The 17744-nt window shown below is 41.8% G+C and overlaps 2 protein-coding genes across 5 annotated transcripts; one reads left to right on the forward strand and one right to left on the reverse strand.

Annotated features, from left to right (window-relative positions):
* Positions 1–385: 385 nt before the first annotated feature.
* On the reverse strand, positions 386–17365 carry nudcd1 (NudC domain containing 1). 4 transcript variants are annotated; one of them, XM_077507534.1, is made up of 11 exons: positions 15945–17365; positions 15497–15613; positions 11773–11927; positions 10650–10835; positions 10337–10520; positions 9847–10038; positions 7420–7627; positions 6715–6859; positions 6083–6208; positions 2250–2409; positions 386–897 (listed from the first exon to the last, which is right to left on the reverse strand). In XM_077507534.1, exons 2-11 carry the CDS (start codon positions 15582–15584, stop codon positions 608–610), a joined length of 1734 nt encoding a protein of 577 aa, XP_077363660.1. In that variant the 5' UTR covers positions 15585–15613; positions 15945–17365; the 3' UTR covers positions 386–607. The 4 variants fall into 4 exon arrangements, with proteins under 4 accessions (XP_077363660.1, XP_077363659.1, XP_077363661.1 ...); XM_077507533.1 differs by lacking the exons at positions 15497–15613; positions 15945–17365 and adding an exon at positions 13327–13558; XM_077507535.1 differs by lacking the exons at positions 15497–15613; positions 15945–17365 and adding an exon at positions 12648–12735.
* eny2 (ENY2 transcription and export complex 2 subunit) lies at positions 13681–15196 on the forward strand. The gene is made up of 5 exons (XM_077507536.1): positions 13681–13818; positions 13907–13977; positions 14364–14434; positions 14521–14595; positions 14895–15196. The coding sequence occupies exons 2-5, from the start codon at positions 13910–13912 to the stop codon at positions 14969–14971; spliced, it is 291 nt and encodes a 96-aa protein (XP_077363662.1). The 5' UTR covers positions 13681–13818; positions 13907–13909; the 3' UTR covers positions 14972–15196.
* Positions 17366–17744: the final 379 nt, after the last annotated feature.

Here is a 17744-nt window from a genome sequence, read left to right on the forward strand (position 1 = left end):
TAAATTATAATACAACTTAATAAACTACACTTAACATATGTGACTAGTTTTAATCTATTTTTATTAACGGTTCATGATAAAAAAAAAAAAAAGTTATGAATTTTGAAATGCTATTAAACGAAACCTATTTGTTCCCATTAAATAAGTTACGTAATTCTAACTATGATACAAAGAAAACAAAAATGTATTACATTTTATTATTAAAATAAAACCCTTGTGAGGAATAAGCGGTCAAGAAAATGGATAGATGGATGGATGATAAAAATAAAATTCATTTTACATATACGTGATCATAATAAAATTATTGGTTACTTATAAATATATTTACCAATAATTGTGACTTCATTATAACTAAATTATGAATATATAAAAAAACAACATGAAATTACAAAGATTTTTTTAATTCTTTAAACATTCTACAAACGTGCTAGCTCATCTCTTCATCATTTTATGATCAAATCGGACCCTTGAGTACAAAAGTCGTCCCATCCAAGCGGACGTAACATTTGACACGTTCAGTCCGAGCAGATGCAAGTTGATTATTCTTTTTTTTTTTTTTTATTGAGCATCTAAAATGTTTTTTATTCCGGAATGCTCTGCATCCATCTTAATTATTATTAACCTTAAGCACAAAGAGGTTGCGGGAGGTGAGGGCGAAGAGCCTCTCGTCGGTGGCCCTGAAGCCCAGCACGGCTTTGTCCGAGTCCAGGCTGGCCACTTGTTGCTTGGCGACCTGTCCTACCTGCCGGCCCTGCTTCCTGTTGAAAAGCACGCCGTCCACCGGCGACGGCTGGCGATAGATGAAGGCGCGGCGCAGGCACTCGCACAGCGACGCGTACGAGAAGTTGGGGGCGCACGTGGAGAACTTCTTGTCCCGCTTGGACGCCTGCACGTAGCCTGGCAAAGAGGAAACGCGCTCACAATTAGGCTAGCATGCTAGCTAATAGTACTGATGAGCCTCACGTGAAGCTGCTTTGTCGGTTTTCAATCGTTTAATGTACTGAAAACAGTTGTTAATGGAACAATAATTTGGCTGTTTTAAGAGCTTTGTCGCCATCTTGTGTTAGCGACATGCAATCACAACCTTTTATGGGAAGGGATACTTTTCTTATTGAGCCATTTTTGGCAGTCAAACATGAATATTTTGCCTCTAATAAATTTGATATTTTCATTATTTTTCATGTACAATTAGTACCTTTAAAAACACATTTTGCAACCCAGTTGAGGTTTAAAAAAATAAAAGGCACATTGTGTCTTGAGTCAGCTAGCTTAATGCTAACAGATAATGGAAAGCGTTGCACACAGAAATATATTATTCTTTACTTGAGACAGATACACGTTATTAGAAGTTTTTTTATCAAGTAAAATTCTGCAGAGAGCTGTTTTTCTTGTAAAAAAAATAAGGGGGTATTATTGTTTTTGGGAGGCTAGAATGGATCAATAATTCATTTCAAGAGGTCCATAAACATAATGCTGGAATTCATGACAAAATAAAACAAGCATGATTCTGCATATTTGCACTTGTGTGTCTCCCCCATGTGACTCAATTTGCAAAAGAAGGATTGCAGGTGTGCGCTCAAACTGCCGTCCATAATTCATGATAAGTCCAGCAAATTGGTCAAACTAATCAAGATGCAGCAGCCGTCAAACGGAAATTAAAAGCGCTTCCGGCAGCGTGGGCGGCAAAAGGAGTAAATGTGGCAGGAGCTAAATTACAGCAAATTGAAAGAGGCTCCTGGGGAGCAGATAAATAGTATCGACGTGCACGTGAACGTATAATGACATCATACGTTGATTTGTGTGCTGCTGTTTACTTTCTGTACACTGAGTGACATCATTGACAATAAGCGAATACTACATTAAGTACATCAATTCATGAACGACAATAGAGCTGGATCTCTGCCATTACACAATAATATCAGAGAAATTCAGTTCACGATAATTTGGTTTACATTATCTAACTACACAAAAGGGTTAAAATATTAGAAACAGTTGTATTACCACATCATTAATTTTTTTAATAAACTATTTTTTTTTAAAAAGGGGCAGGGGAAATAAAAAAAGAAAAAACAAGAGGGAAAAAAAAGAAAAAAGGAAAAAGAGAAAGGGAAAAAAGGGGAAAAAAGGAAAAAAAAAGAGAAGAAAAATAGGGGGAAAAAATAAGAAAAAAAGAGAGAAAAAAATAAATAATAATTTAAAAAAACTATTGATATTATTATATTATTTAGAATGATGCTGTTCTTTCCTACCCAGAGCGTTGAAGGTGGCGACGTGCTCCCACATGTCGGCGGGCCGGTCGGGCCGCGGCTGCCACAGCAGGGCGTCCACGTCGTGGCGCAGGCACAGGCACGGCATCTGGGCCGGGTCCACGGTCACGGTGAAGAGGTACTGATGGCCGCCCAGGTTCACCTGCGGGGGCACAAAATGCATCCACTAAATCGGTTATTGACTTCTTATGTCTGCTGTACTGCTTTGCTTTGGCGACTATTTTTTTATTTTTTTTTGCGTCAAAAGTTGACGTACACGCTCATGCATCGCAAAAGAGAACCCTGGTTTAAATGACATTTGCTTTTCTATAAGCGAAGGGGGCGGGGTTTAAATGTGGAAATCTGACTTTAATGAAAATCCTAGGCAGGAGATTTTATTTTCAAACTAGCAACTAACATCTCTAACATCTCTTGCGCCATGTGAATTGCCGACAAACAAGCCTTTCAGCGAGCTATCACACCTCCACTCCAAATCTCATTTTCCCGCCACTTTCCAGGCCGGCGGTCACAAACGCAGTTTAAGTGGTGAGGAAGCAGGTTATGGGGGACCATGACCCACAATGCACACCAATAACTGAAACCAAGACGAGAAATAAAGTGAACACATACACGGAGAAACCTCGCTTGCCATAAATGTTACAATTTAATTCAGCAACCATTAATGGTAATTATGATCAATTATTATGAACAGACAAGGCCAATTAGTCTGTATAGACTCTCAGTCATTGTGAACAGAGTAATCTGCAAAACTACAAGGTTATTTATTATTCACAAGTGGTCGTTCCTTGTGTGAATTCTGAGGCTATTATGTACCTTTAAAACACATTTTTGTTGTCATGTCTGATAAATGTGATAGGCATAAAAAGGGCTTTAATGGTACTTTTTTTTTTTTATCCTAATCCTTTTGGGTTTAACCTTTTAAATCCATATGGAAGCTGATTCCACTGCAAACCAGTTCGTAAATCTTCGCGATAAAATTTCAACCAGGAGGGTTTTATCTAATAGTTGCAAGCTGTTTGAAAGTGCTATAGAAATAAAGATGACTTGACTTTCTCTCCTGCCTGTCCTGCCTTTGGTGACCTTCCATAGACAGAAAGGAAAATAAAATACACTTCAAAAACAAGGGCAAGAACGAGGAACGGGCTGAGAAAGAAATTATTCAAGGCCGGTAAGCATCTAAGGAGTCTTTGTTGGCCTTAATTTGTTTTTTGGTGACTAGTTGGCCAAGTGTGTTACTGCCATCTAGAAGGATGGGGTGGAACAGTAATCGAAATTTACATTTTAGTTATTAAAATAAAATAGTATAGTTTGAACCAAAAACAGCAACAAGGAGAGGACGAGATTAAAAGCCACAGAGTGTGGCATTTAAAAGCCGACCGAGAGTCATTCGTCTTGTCCCGAAGTACTCTGGAATGCCAACCCGATGTTTTATTTACCCCCAATCAGTGATACCACAAACTACTACACTAGCAATTTAATTAAAACATACTTTTCCTGTCTGCCTTGCTCCGTTTTCCAGCAGACAGCCAGGGTGAGGCCGGGAAGTTCATCGTGAACAAAAGTCTCTAAATGAATAGGACACGCTCCAATTTAAAGATTAAAGTTATTTTACAAAACCAAAGACATACTAAACTTGACACAAAGAGGTTTGGAAGAAAAATCGGAAGATAAGCCTTCCCGAAAGACATCATAAGCACACGCATGCACTCGGTCACATGCTCACACAGACAGTGGTAGCCTTTAAAAAAAGGCGGATGGTTATTTGTGAACAGCGGGGGGAACATTAAAAGGCTTTTCATTTTGCGGAAAGACACTGCATCGCTTACATTCAAGCTAATGATGAGCCTCTCATTCATTAGGCCGTGAAGTGGACTCCTGTGGGAGCTTTGTAATGGACAGAGAACCAAACAGAGAGAGCGCCATTAGCCCTGGACATTAAGCCTTCTGGAACACACACCATTCAGAATTTTTTCCCCCTTTTTTTTTTTTTTTTTTTTTTTTTTTAAATTATATATAATTGAAAGAAAGCACGTCTCCGGTTCGAGTCCAGGCTCGGACCTTCCTGGGTGGAGTTTGCATGTTCTCCCCGTGCCCGCGTGGGTCTTCTCCCACATTCCAAAGACATGCATGGCAGGTTAATTGGGCGCTCCGAATTGTCCCTAGGTGTGTGTGTGAGTGTGGATGGTTGTTCGTCTCTGTGTGCCCTGCGATTGGTTGGCAACCAGTCCAGGGTGTCCCCCGCCTACTGCCCAGAGCCAGCTGAGATAGGCGCCAGCAGCCCCTGCGACCCTTGTGAGGAATAAGCGGTCAAGAAAATGGATGGATGGATGGATGAAAGAAAGCACATCACTTGTGTGTCACATGTTTTCGACGAATGCTAAGCTGGTAATAAAAATAGCAAATATGTGACGCGCTGTTCACCTTGGGGAAAACAACGCGGCGAGAAGGTCACTGGCAGCCTTTTCCCACCTCGTTGGATGGAAGGTCTTCTAACAACAAGTCCATTTCAAGCTAAAAGCAATAAAATACGTACGGAGGGGGCTGTATGTGACAAAGTATACTTCGGCGCGACATTAATGTCACCATCAATCATAAAAAACACCATCACAAGTGCCTATACTGTACTACAATACATAAATCCTTCATGGACAATGGCAGGAAATCATTATTAAAGGATGCATGCCTGCTTAAAGCTACGCCATGAAGTGCTGTTCCGCAAAATAGGAAGTGTGCACTGATGCAAAAAGAAAAGGTAAATCTACATCAGCGAATGGTGGCCAGACTCCTGAGGAGATTTAAAACCAAAGCTTTTCATTTGCGGGGCTGACTTGCAACAAGCCCACAAATGAATTGAACTACAGCACTCGGCTCGACAGCAAAATAAGCATGAGTTCATATTCGTATTTCATACATACATTTGACTTCCTTCCAGTTGCTGCTTTACATGTTTGTTTGTTTTTTTAATCATATCTATACAGAGTGTTCCAAAGAAATCTAATCCGTTCAATTCTAATAGTTAATTCTGGACAGCTTTCTATTTTATTCAAATACCATATTTTGTCTTTAATGACGGGAACCCATTTTGAAAACCCTATTTAGAATGCAATGTGGTACCTCGACTGGGCTACTTTTTTTTTTTTTTTAAACTAGGCCTGACACAAATACCCCCCCCCCCAAAAAAAACAAACAAACAAACAAACAAACAAACAAAAAAAACAAGTCATGGACAACTCAAAAATCCACTCAAAATCTTTTTAATTGCCTATATTATCAGTTTGAACCCTTAATACAATAAAAAAAAAAAACTATGGACCCCAGAAGCTTGACAGTAAATTTATAAAACTTAAAATTGAAAGATTTTTTGCTAATTGTTTTGTTTATTAGACATGATTACATTTCAAGTTATAACAAAGATAATAATATTCAAATATTCCTTCCCCCGCCCCCCAAAAATTGGCTCATTTTTGCCACTCTGATGTAAAAGATTAACAAATACTTAGACAAAGTATTGTAAAACAGTCAAATGTATTCATGTAATGTAATTCATTTCTTTATTATTTTAAACATTAAGGTACAAAAAAAGAAGGCATTTTATTCATTGCATTTTTTTTTTTTTAATGAATTGGCCGATTAATTATCAGAATTTTATTCTGCCAAATATTGGCATCAACTTCAAAAATCCATATCAACCGTGGCCCTAGTTACACTGTAGCCATAGGTGTGCTCCCATGAATGCCAACAGTGCACCCAAGGGGGGCCCCAAGAGGGCAAAGGTGGTCACGTTGAAGTGTTTACCGCCGCAAGCAAGTACTCACCACCTGAGTGGCCTTGAGCGACTCGCCGTCGAAGTGCATGAGGCTGGAGGTGTCCTCGGGGTAGCCGTCGCAGTCCTCCAGTTCCTGGGAGTTGCAGGCCGGCTTGTCCAGGTCGGGATTAGTGTGCTGGGGAAACCGCAGAGGCAGCTGGTTATTTTTGTTTCGCATGTATTAGCATTGAAGCAGGCCTTGATTAGCATGGAGGAAGCTGGAGTGGGAACAGATGACGCTAACAAGGGCTGAGAGGAGAGCGGGGCCCGAAACGTCAGACTCAGGGTGCGAAGATAGGGAGCAACTGAAGGGGGTGATCATCAGTGCAGAGTGCAAATGAAGGCTAATTTAAAAGTTGGAGGGATCAATTTAATCTGGAATGAAGGGAGAAGTGGAACAAAGCACGCTTGAAAGACCACAAACAAACTGTGGAGACAAGAATGAGGTTATTACAATACAAGTGGTGCCTTCACCGAGCAAAACTGTTTGAGCTGGGGGATCTAACTGAAAGACTAATCAAGGAAAGGAATGAATGGAAAGTCTGCGAGTGGCTGGCGACCGGTCCAGGACGCACCCCCGCCTGTGGCTCAACGTAAGCTTGCATAGGTTGTACAGAAGATGGATAGAAGTTGGGGCCTCACCAGGTCTTCGGAAGTCAGGTGGGTGAGCCTCTCGTGGATGAGGGCGGCCTGCTCGTCGCTCATCACGTGCTCCCCTCGACGGTCACCCATCACCAGCTCAGGCCACATGGGACCTTCGGTGCGCTTCTGCAGGGTCACTTCCAGGCTGGGGAGACCAAAATGACAACAACTGTGAAACAAAAAGTAACTTTCAAATATGGCTGCTTGATTATGGGGAAAAATAATAATCACAATTATTTTAGCAACTATTGAAATCAAAATTATTCAAACAGATATTTTTTGGTACAAAACAAGAAAATGTTTAAGCATTTAAAAATATTAAGCCAATTAAAAAAAAATAGAAACACTACAATTATGTAAGTTCCTTTTGGACCAAACAGAATTTATAATAATATATGTTTCTAATAATAATGTATATATTTCTTTATTTATGTTTAAGTTGGAGTGCAGCATGTGGCACGGTGCAAGCTGGACGATCATTTATTTTTTGGTACAAAACAAGAAAATGTTTAAACCAAAAAATAAACAAAACAAATAAAAAATATTAAGACAAATAAAATTCTTTGAAACACTGATGCAAGTTGCTTTTGGATAAAACAAAATTTATTAAATTAGTTATTTTAATTTTTTTTTAAAAAAAGATGCAAAAGTAGAAATTTAAGCACTGCCCTACTTTCAAAGCATTGAGGTGCTAAGACGCCATACCTTTTTTCATCCCTGAGGATCCAGGCGCTGGCCTCGGGGTCTACGGAGGCGTACAGCTGGCCCTCCAGCAGGGGCGCGAATCCCTGCACGCCGAGGCTGATGGTGTCCGCCGTCAGCCGGAACTGGATCGCGTCCTTGGTCACGCCCTCTGGCAAGCGCACGCTGGCCGTGATGTCGTCCGGCGTCTGCTGCCAGAAGTAGACGGGATCTGAATTGCGAGCGGGAAACAGGGCTTATCATTAATAGCATGTCAAGTTAGCTTCACGCCAAGTTACGACTAAACTTCGACAGAGTTTGAATAACAACAATTGTAATGTAGTCAGTGAGTGAGTAACCCTCAAAAAAAGATGGTGTTCTTTTCATGAAATGCTGTGTAATGTTGTGTAACTGAACCAGAAAGAACATGGTGGATCGGATTTGGATTTCAGGGTTACGTACTAGCCTAAAAATTCTGCTAATGTCAGAGATTGGCACTCTTGTATGAAACATCGCCATTTGTCGAATGATCTTGGCAGTAGTCAGTGCTTCACGCATTATGTGGCCATTCTGGCGCATTTGCTCCGTTTTAATGAGTCAGAATGGGCTCAGGCTAATTACCTCATTAGTCAGACATCAAGCCCAATGCGTTGTGTCAGATAATTGCCTTTTTCGGGAACGTTTGCTTAAGTTGTGCGTGTCGTCGAGCTTTCCCTGCCGGCGATAGCAACGCTCTTTATTTGCTTTCTTCGATTCTTGGCAGCTGAGTGACACCAGGGAGGAAAGCTTTTTTAACCTGAGGCCAGAATGAAAAGAAAAGGTTGCCTTGAAAGGGAATGTGGCGCAGGGCATTGCTTTCTCAGGGTCGCTTTCTCTCGCTAGGTCGCCGGAGGACGGGAATGAGATTGTTGTTTGCCGTTTCGGAAAGATATCATCATTATCATCATCATCATCATCATCATCATCATCATCTTGAGGACGAGGCAGCCTCTAACTCAAGTACGACTGTGAAATAGCCTGCGTTCAGATTTTGCCATTTTGTTGGGGCTGTTGGTTCACGAGTACATACTTGGCAGGCAAAAAGTCATTTCTTTGATCCTTGTTGGATTCTTACGAGAGGAGTTGAAACAGCATACACTGAAGCTTGGGGGAAGTACAAAGCTTAAGCCAGCTGCTCCGCGACAAACCAGTCTCTGTATTGCTTATTTCTTTGTCAAATTAAAGATACAACTGACCCTAAATACTTATTAGCTAACCATTTTATTATTTATCAGCATAATAATTAATGTTTCTTTTTTAAAATACATGAGTCCAATGTGACCACTGGTCACTTTGTTTACATTTGCTTGCCTTATCAGCAAAGCAGATGGCGCCTCGACTCATGTGAAAGCGCAGCTGATGAAAGGAGAGGCTTAAAAGAAGAAGAAAAAAAAACAACAACCATTATTCCGCCTGCACATACTGTAGCTGTGTGCCGTCTTTGTCACGGCTCTCCTCTCGTACTTGAGAGGTAGCGAGGACACACAAGCGGAAAACATCTTGTGAAAGAAGGGAAAACAAGCACTGTGCTTCAGTCTTTTCTTTGCCTGACAAGAAAAGCTCTCAAAAGTATGTCACTTGTCGAAATTATGAACTAAAATCTAAGCCATTTAAAATAATGTTATGAACAGCTCTAGTTTACAGTAATAACACACAATGACAGTAATTACGTGGCTGTAGAAACATGTTTCACTAATCCCCCATGTCACTTTAGGAGCTCCGACTAGACCAAGCAAGTGCTAATTTATGAATCTCTAAGCGGAAGAATAGCTCTGTGTAGCACAGAAACAGGACCTCAAATTTACCTAACGGTGGTTTGTAGAAACATGTTTATTTTAACAAGAAACAAATTGGCCATTTAAACATGTTGCTGGGAAAAAAAAACAAAAAACAAAAACAAAAGAGTAGAAGACAGCTCGCTTAGCTTGGCACAAAAACAAACCCTTGCTAATTAACGTAAGATAAGTAGAGGAGGACTGGACTAGCTTAAGTAGTTTAGCAGTTGTAGCTTTTTTTTTTTTTTTTTTAAATGTGTGTTAGTTTAGCTTAGTTTGGTGTCAGCATTAAGATGTGGATTTTCATTAAGACAAAATTATACTCTAAATGATTTTAGTTACAGCACCTAGTGCTGGTGGGTCTGGAATTCCTGTGATAAATGGGGGCTCAGTGGACATAAAAACTGTCATGGTGATTGGGGAATTGGTGGACGTCTACTGTATTCCCAAAGCTGGAAATGAAAAGAAACAGCCGGGGTCTGAATGACTGCCAGGCATGAATAACACTATTATACCATCACAAAGAGAAGAAAAAGTCAGACGCATTGCTTGCTGTGACTAAGCGCACGCCTTCATCACGGCAAATTAAAAACGGATTAAAAAAAAAAAAAGAAAAAAAAGCCCATCCTCTACCCACCTGCCTTCTCCACCTCCATAGCTTGCTCATCCGACACTGGCTGGAGGGGCTGGCCATCCACGTGCGTGAAGGCGAAGGGCCTCTCTGACGCCACCATCAGGCCGTCTCCCCGCGGTGTCACAGCGGCATAATGAGGCGCCGACTTGCCTTGGAGGAGCCGCCTCTTCTTCACTTCATAATTCTTCTCCACACCTGTGAGAAAAGAAATCCGTTATTACGAGTGCCCCTCAGGCCACGTTTACCAAAAAAAATGTGAGAGAGAGCTGAAAAAGATGCTTAATGGCAACGACCATGTAGCAGCAGGTGGAAGAATTTTAGCTTAGCACAAGGTAGCGTTTTAAAATGGATCTTTAATGTCTATAGCCACTTGAAAAATGAACCTAAAATTGCCACCTTGAGTCAAAATGGCTGACATGGCATTGGTCCTCAAAATGGCCGCCAACTTGCGATAAACAAGGACTACAAATGGATTTTATGTTCCTGCACACACCTTGCGCCGTCGTGTTGGCGACCGTGAGCCACTCGAGTGTCACCGAGTATCCACTTCCCGTCGTTTCCTGATGGTCCTTGATGATGCGAAGCAGCAGGACCTCCAGCGTGTGGGCGCCCGCCTGGACGTGCGCCACGCTGTGGAGGACGATGAAGGGCTCTCCGAAGTCCTCTGTGAACAGTGGCTGCAGACGCAAATGCTCCAAATGACGCCTTTATTTACATCTATCGTTCATACAATTAGTAATAACACAGAGTGTTATGTTATGTTCAAATCCTAGGTGTGTGGCTATCTCCACCGGAAGTATACGAACCTCCCACTTTAAATGGGTACTCTCTCCCCGCTTGCTGGTCCGAAGGAGGTAGAGGCGCCCGGCGCCGTCGGAGAGGGCGGCCCAAGTGGCCGACGTGAGGCTGAGCGAGGGGCACACGCGGTTTTCACGTTTGTTCCATTCGGTTGCTAGGCGGAAGACCTCTATTGGCTTGCCAAGCACTGTGTCCTGAAAGATTAACACAAGAGTCAATAATCATTAGTTTTAAAAAAAATTAACTATATTTTATATGTATATACATTTTTAAAAATATACATTTTTTGGGGTTCTATTTTTTTTTAACTATTTTCTCTACCAAGTTTGCATTTTTTTTCTGATATTTTTGTGGTTTTCACAATCATTTTTGTACCTTTTACTAATATTCACTTTTAATGGTTTATTCTTCCCATTGGTATTAAAAAACAAGACAAAAAAAAAAAAAAAAAGAGATACCACCCCACCCAACATGACTCGTTAGTGATAGACGGATGTGTCCTTCCCGTTGCCGTGGCGATGGGTCCAGAGTTTTACACGGCTAACTGGCCTTGCACATTCACATCTGTGGCGCGAACATTACACACGCACGCACGCACACAACAATGGTGATTGGGACATGACAAGACAGCAGATGAACATCCTTCAACTGTGTGAACTGTGAGGCAGACGTGCCAACCGCGAAACAGACATGCTGCTCTGAGCTCCATCTTGCTAAAACTGGAATGATTTTTTTTTTCGGACTCGAACTTGCGTCCTCAGTACTGGGAGGCGGACATGCTAACCACTCATGCCGCCTTAAAAAACATTTTTTGTTATTAAATATTGCAGAATTACACTGCTCATTCTATTTGCAACACTTTGTTAATTAAAAAAAAAGGAAAAAAAAAGGATATTTTTCTTTATTTCCTTTTTACATCATCTATGAATGATCAAACCCATCTGTCCATTTTGAATATGTGGGTGCAACGAAAGCTACATATCACATCCAGCCATGTGGTGCTGTTGGTCACCACCTGCTGGTGAGTCAGACACATTGAAGCATCATTGCAAAATGAACAAGAGTGTGGGATTGTGGCCAGAAAAACACACACACACACACACACACACACACACATCATTCAAGGCCTACCAGTGTGACGGTGAAATTGAGCACTCGTCCTTTGCAGTCCACAAACAACACGCTGTCTTGGTACCAGGGGTCCAAGTGGAGGTAATTGTACATGCCAAACGCACGCATGTGCTCCAGCGTGTACTGGCAATCCTTCAACGTCACCTCCTCCACGGCTGCATACAAACGAAAGAGCAGAAAGGTCAAGGAGAGAAGGAAGGAAAGGGACATGACAACCTCGCAACTTGGTTGCTACACGAAGCCAAAAATTTATTACATTTTTTTTTTGCAAAAAAGTTTAACAAAAAATGGCAGGAAAAAAAATCTGCTGATATAAATGAGGTAAGGCTTCTCTTAAAAAAAAAAAAAAAAAAAAAGTAAAATGAAAACTTGTTTTTGAAGTCATTGTCGTTTGCTTTTTGTATTAGCTAAGGGAGAGAAAATCACTTAAAACTGGAAGAGATTTTATTACAAGCCTGTATCACCCATCCCTACAAAAGGATAATGTGACCCATCACAAAGAGAGCCTCTTTCACAAGCTGGACAAATAGTGCAATTTACATGATGAGCCATTTTTCGGTTACCTAATAAGCCTGATTAGAGGTTTAATGGTGGGTTTAGGCCAACCTAATTATCTTAGCCTCACATTATGAGTCCCACAAATATCCATCCAACTTCATTCGGGTTGCAAGTGAACTGGGGCCTATTCCAGCCTACTTTAAATAACAGCACCTTTAGGTGAAATCCTCTGTGTAACGTCGAAGCCAACCAATCTACACATTCGACAAGAGCATGACAGATGGAGCGGGTGTGGTGTTAATTGCAGAGCACATATAGACACACGACCGATTACACCTAAGGATAACATGTTTTTGGAATGTAGAAACTTGGGATACCCAGAGAGAACATTCAAACACGCCTGGATTTGAACTCAGAACCGCCTGTCTGTGAGGCTGACGTGTCAAACACTTTCACACCATGCTACTGTCCCACAAGCATGATGTGCTAAAATGACATCTTATACCATTGAAGAACGGACCGATCGAAATACTGATAGCATTGTTACAGACGTGGGCAGTGATACCGATTGATATCAGTGTTACACATAAAGACGTGTTTATACAATGACTACATCTACTGGAATTTATACAATACTTGTATAATACAGCTGAGATCTGATTGAATATAAGTATAAATTTGCATCAATTGTAAAAGGGATACTTAACACTTGCTAAATTTACAGTTATTGAACCAAAACTTTTATCTTTATGATAATGCATTTTCTTTTTAAAAGTATTATTTACAAACCGTCACCAAAGTAAAAATGTCATGAAATCTTTCAGATTTCAGGATGGATAAACTTTGATCCAAACGTACGAATGTCAGGATAAAATCTGCGATACTGATCTTGCATGGAATCGGATTTATTTTCATTATGAACCAACACTTTTATCATTAATTCAAACAACCGTGAGTGTCGAGTAGTAGTTATGAGGCTTTTTTATTGTGTGTAAAATTAGATAATTCTGTGCAATTTGTGCATTGTGGAGATTCCATGCTAACTTCCAAGCTTACCAGCGTCCAGCTCAACGTTGTACATCGGTATGACGTCTAGGGAAAGCCGGTAACTCTCAAAGTTGGGGTCCAACAGGTCTCTGTTGACCTTCAGGGTATAATTCGATGTGGTCATGGTTTATTTTATATATAAACTCTCAAAGATTCACTGATATTTTTTTTTTAGGAAAGGGAAAGATGGCATGCACTTGTGACGCGGTCGTTTTTTGTTTTCAGCCGGGGATATTTTGAAAACGGACGCGGAGGTTGATTCGCCGGAGGGCCTATAATTTATTAAAAAAAAAATAAAAAATAAAAAATACAACACGGACTCACGGCTGAGATAATATAATTTTAGAAAGTAAAATATACATTTGAATAAATACAACGTTATATAATACACAAGTTGTTAAACAACAGCAACAGAGCGGAACGGAAATAGATAGACGTGTTTTTGCCGGTGACTTGTTAAAGGGGACAACTTGCTCCCGAGCCGATCATATCACGAAAAAGGTAATCCGATGCAATTTTTCGGTTTTAGCACGTCGTTTACCTTGCTATAATACGGTCGTGTGTGCTTATTTACTTGTATTTCCCTCAGAACATGAGCAAGGACTCCCAGATGAGGGCTGCCATTAACCAGAAGCTGATTGAAATGGGCGAGAGGGAGCGGTGAGCAAACTGCAGTCGTTGACAATATAAAACAAAACACTTTATACTCTCCAGGCCACAGCATTAGGTACACATGCAGTATTCAAAGTGAAAATGTACAGCTGTGCCTAATGTTGTGTCCGGCCTAAAAAAAAAAAAAAAAAAAAAAAAAAAAAAAAGTACAAATACTATTTTCCTGTACTTGAGTATATTTTTCGGGTATCTGCATGTGAATTTTCTGACAATTGTTTACTTGTAGCTACTTAAAGGAGTTGATTGAATCAGTACGTTTACTTTTTTTTTTCTTCCTCCACACGTGTCAGTAGTTCTTCCCCTTAAGTGCAGAGTGTGAGGACTTCTGAAAGTGCCATATAGATCTGATGCATATTTAGTATTTCTGGCTGCAGATTGAAAGAGTTGCTCAGGGCACAGCTGGTAGAGTGCGGTTGGAAGGATCAACTGAAGGCGCACTGCAAAGGTACAATTTGGGCCTCATTTGTGTACTCTTGTTAAAACGGGCTCCATTTGAATTGTTTAATTACATCGCCGTGTGTGTACGTGCAGACGTGATCCGAGAAAAGGGCCTGGACCATGTCACGGTGGAGGACCTGGTCACCGAAATCACACCCAAAGGCAGAGGTAATGCTAACTAACATGCTTTCTTGAAACTGTCGTTGATTGCACAAAAATAAAAATAAATACATTTGACAAGAACTGCTTCGATTCAACCTTTTCGGATTACGATAACCTGGATGACTGACAATTTCGACATTCAAAATATTGTTTATTTGTAATATATTGTATAAGATTGTTTCAGATAATAGAACATTACAAATTGTGTTAGAAAAACAACAACAATGTGACAGGAAGATTGAAATGTCATGGGCAATTATGCTGTTAGGATTACGATTTTGCTATTTTGTCTCACCTTCCCTTAGCGCTGGTTCCTGACAGCGTCAAAAAGGAGCTCCTGCAGAGAATCCGAGCATTTCTAGCTCAGCACGCGGCCTTGTGAACATCACTGCTGTCCAATTTGGTTTTTTTTTCCCATTTATTAATAAATGAATGAATGAATTTCTATTTTATCCGCTCTAGTGAGCTAGATAGATCCATAGTTAAAATCCAGACTGTGGTTCATTTTCATCATGTTGTTTTGTAACATGTTTCATATTGATTTTTTTTTAAGTTTATGAAATCAGTTTTTGGAGAAAAGAAATAAAGTCATGCCTATTTTTGGTTAGCAATGCTTTCTGTCTTTCTTTTGACACCGACTCTTAAACTCTTAATTATATACCTTTGAACGCACACAAACACATTCTCAGACACATCACATTTGTTGTCTCTTTTTGATGGTAAACAGCATGACAAAAATGCTGCTGCCTTGTTTTTTTTTGTTTTTGTTTTTTTTTTAAAGAAAAACGTAGATATCTTATGTAATGAGTTATATTTCCCTTGAAATATCTATAAAAAGTCTACACACCCCTGCTCAAACTTTTTTCTAATGTTAAAACGCATATGAGATAAATAGTGTTGAGCTCACTGGTAAAGTACCCGGCAGCATATGTTAAGACCAATTCTTGGAGCAGGTGATCCTGGTTCAAATCCCATCCTGAGTGGCTCCCTTGCATGTCTTGTCTTGTTGCTTCCTTCAGGTGTCCTGTCCATTAAAGGCAAAAATTAATACTTTTTTCAATTGTATTACTTGTAATTTCACTAATTATTGTCATATACCAAGTAAATTCAACAATTATTTTGTGAGACAAATGACTGAAAACTATTTTAGGGAGGGCAAGCTGTAAAATGAATGTAACAATAACAAGCCTCTTGATAATATAATTTTGTTGGTGAACCTCCTTAAAAGGACATACATGGCCCACCCTTTGTCCAAGAATGTTGTGATGTTTGTCTATGCATTTCAAAACAAATTCCAGTTAGTGTTATAAATGGCATTGGAGAAAGTGTGACACCCGACACCCCCCTCTCCTTACCAGTTGACAGCTCTTTTGTCTCTGTACCCTTTCGTTGTGGTGCGTGAGCATCTGGGCGTGGAGCTCGCCCACTTTGCAGGTGAGGCCACCTTCATAAAGAGCCATCTCTCGCCACAGAACACCACAAAAGAAATCAACAAAAACACAAGAGAATTATTTCCTTTCTTGAACAGCCCAAAGACATTCAAGATTTCGCCGGAACACGAAGACCAGAAGGTGGCCGCAGAAGGATCCACGCCGCCAGAACACAAAGAGCAGACGACAGCCGCAAACAGGATCTGCTCCACCGAACAACGAAGACCAGAAGGTTGCCACAACAGGATCCGCTTCGCCGGAACACGAAGACCAGAAGGTGGCTGCAACAGGATCCGCACCGCCAGAACACGAAGTGCAGGAGGTTGCTGCAACAGGATCCGCTAAGCTGGAACACTAAGACCAGAAGGTTGCCGCAACAGGATCCGGTCGGCTTGAACACGAAGAGCAGACGGCAGCCGCAACAGGATATGCTCCTCCAGAACACGAAGTCCAGAAGGTGGCTGCAAAAGTATCTGCTTCGCTGGAAAACGAAAATCATACGGGTTCCGTGCCGCCGGAACATGAAGAGTAGTCGGTTGCCGCAACAGGATCCGTTCCGCGGGAACGCAAAGACCAGAAGGTCACCGCAGGAACACGTTGAGTAGACTGCGGCTGCAAGATGATTCGCTCCTCCAGAACATGAAGAACAGAAGGTGGCCGCCAACCAGATCTGCTTCGCCGGAACATGCCGGAACACGAAGACCAGAAGGTGGACGCAACAGGATACTCGCCGCCGGAACAAGAAGACCAGAAGGTGGCTACAAAAGTATTCGCTCCGTCGGAACACGAAGAGCAGAAGGTTGCCGCAGCAGAATCCACACCTCCCTGGCGCGAAGAGCAAAAGGTGGACGCAACAGGATCCGCGCCGCTGGAACACGAAGAGCCAGAAGGTTGCCGCGACAGGATCCGCTACGCCGGAACACGAAGATCAGAAGGTGGCCGCAACAGGATCCGCACCGCCAGAACACGAAGAGCAGAAGGTTGCTGCAACAGGATCCGCTAAGCTGGAACACTAAAACCAGAAGGTTGCCGCAACAGGATCCGCTAAGCTGGAACACTAAAACCAGAAGGTTGCCGCAACAGGATCCGGTCGGCTTGAACACGAAGAGCAGACGGCAGCCGCAACAGGATATGCTCCTCCGGAACACGAAGTCCAGAAGGTGGCTGCAAAAGTATCTGCTTCGCTGGAACACAAAAATCAGACGGCAGCGGCAGCAGGTTCCGTGCCGCCGGAACACGAAGAGTAGTATGTTGCCGCAACAGGTTCCGCTCCGCGGGAACGCAAAGACCAGAAGGTCGCCGCTGGAACACGAAGAGTAGACTGCGGCCGCAAGATGATTCGCTCCTCGATGATTGGCGGCCACCTTCTGTTCTTCAACAGAAGGTGGCCGCCAACCAGATCTGCTTCGCCGGAACATGAAGACTGGTGGGCACAGCAGAATCCGCTTCGCCGGAACACGAAGACAAGAAGGTGGACGCAACAGGATCCGCGCCACTGGAACACGAAGAGCCAGAAGATTGCCGCAACAGGATCCGTTCCGCCAGAACTTGAAGAAAAGAAGGTGTCCACAACAGGATGCGATCTGCTTGAACACGAAGAGCAGATGGCAGCCGCAGCAGAGTTCATGCCTTCCTGGCACGAAGAGCAGAAGGTGGACGCAACAGGATCCGCGCCACTGGAACACGAAGAGCCAGAAGGTTGCCGCAACAGGATCCGCTTCAGTA

This window comes from Festucalex cinctus, chromosome 19 (genome assembly GCF_051991245.1).
Source record: "Festucalex cinctus isolate MCC-2025b chromosome 19, RoL_Fcin_1.0, whole genome shotgun sequence".
Lineage (NCBI taxonomy): Eukaryota > Metazoa > Chordata > Actinopteri > Syngnathiformes > Syngnathidae > Festucalex > Festucalex cinctus.